The 1,732-nt window shown below is 54.6% G+C and overlaps 1 protein-coding gene across 1 annotated transcript; it reads right to left on the minus strand.

Moving 5' to 3' along the window:
* Positions 1-101: 101 nt before the first annotated feature.
* Tsp_13187 (hypothetical protein) lies at positions 102-1,595 on the minus strand (the record flags this gene model as incomplete). Its single annotated transcript, XM_003367264.1, has 1 exon — positions 102-1,595. A coding segment is annotated over exon 1 (1,494 nt), but the record flags the coding sequence as incomplete, so codon positions are not given.
* Positions 1,596-1,732: the final 137 nt, after the last annotated feature.

Here is a 1,732-nt window from a genome sequence, read left to right on the forward strand (position 1 = left end):
GTGGATTCCACAGGAATGATGCAATACAAACTGGCATCATGTGAAGACATGACCTGAGCGGCAAACTCTGCAGATATCTCGTGGTGTATGGCTGCGCTTACTGCTGAGCAGCTCATCACGCTCACACCCGCACCATCGGGATAGCGCTGCAGAACGATTTGTTCAATCATGAGGTCCATCAACGTGTCCGTCCAGCACTGAGGTGCCGGGATCGAATGGTAGTCCTGCGGCCAGACACACCATTGCCCGATCCGGCAGATCATCTGCTGAGCAGCTGTGTCTGCTCGAACTGGACCCGTTGCAGAGATCTCCTCAGCTCCTATAGCAGTTGCGGTGCTGGGTTCACCTAGGATGGTACGTGATTCGGCTGGCACCTCCTCTTCTTCGGCTTCATGAACCTCCTCTTCGTCCAACCCGTCTCGCCTCTGCGTTGGTGCCACGTATTGCCGAACCCGTTTACCAAACTTAAACTGACTATAGTCGCCTGCTACACGTATTTCGCCGACTTGTTTGCTCAAGGCCTCGATTTGAGCGGCCGTACCCGTATTTTGCATAATGTTCTCGTTGGCGTGCCGGCGGCGATGCAATCCGACGGCTCTTTTCGACACGCCTACGTAATCGCAAAGATCGCAACGAACTCCATGCAAATCTTCGCTCTCTCCCAACTTCCGGGTTATCTCCCACCGGCTAACACAGCTGCGAACGTGGGTGTTCACAACTCGGAGGGGATACCGGTGATCTGCCGGCAAGAAATCCGTATTACAATTGCGACACCGGTAATGCCACTGGACGCTGTGACAATTGTGGACTCGCATGAAATGACGAGTCAGCGTTTGGTGCGCAAATTGACCGTCTGGTCTCACGGCCGTGTACGGTTTCTCGCATCCCAGTGGGCAGACCACCGCCTGGGCGATTGGGAAAGTTGCCCGTACAGTCACCTGTTCCTCGGTTCTTTGTAGAACTTCGAGGTCGGGCAATTTTTCCGTCCTAAGCAACGGCGACACCAAAACACGTTGCTTACCTGAACCGCCAGAAGTCGATGGTGTATCTGGCGTGGACGGAATTTTGGATCTCGCTCCGCGCTTGGAGAGGCATGGCGTACGTGGGCTACTCGAAGTGGTCGGTTTTCTTTTCGGTGGTGATGGTGTGGAGGCTTTTATAGTGGGTTGACCACACTTGTCACGACCAGATTTACTAACGTTGGGAGTGCGGGGCGAACTGGCCTCACTACGGTCCGCAACAGCGTTACCGCATACGGCTTGGCCACATTCCGCACCACAGCTCTCTCGTCTTTTTCCATCACCGCTTGGCGCTCTTCTATTACGGCGCGCCGTTTTACCCGTAATTTTCTTCGATTCCACCACGTCGACGTCCACAGTACTCGCCGATTCACCTCCGTGGTGACCCGCTTCACGAACCGACGCCTCCATCAGCTTCTTTCGCCCACGCGTAACCATCCTCGTACCAAGGTCCGTTGCGCTCGTACTACTGCGAGATCCACGCCGTCTTTCTACCCGTACAATTTGGCCTTCATAGTTGACCTCTTTTCCGCGACGGCGACCCGACTTCAAGGCTGGTGTCTTTGCACTACACATTGTCGCTGCCACCCGGCTGTCACTCGATCTCACGAACCACTCGACCGATCGTAACCAAACCGATTCCAATTCCTAAAACACAATTCCCCGAAGCATAGCGTTCCTGATGGTATGCATATCAGACGACCCGCGAACAA

This window comes from Trichinella spiralis (genome assembly GCF_000181795.1).
Source record: "Trichinella spiralis strain ISS 195 chromosome Unknown Scfld4561, whole genome shotgun sequence".
Taxonomy (NCBI): domain Eukaryota; kingdom Metazoa; phylum Nematoda; class Enoplea; order Trichinellida; family Trichinellidae; genus Trichinella; species Trichinella spiralis.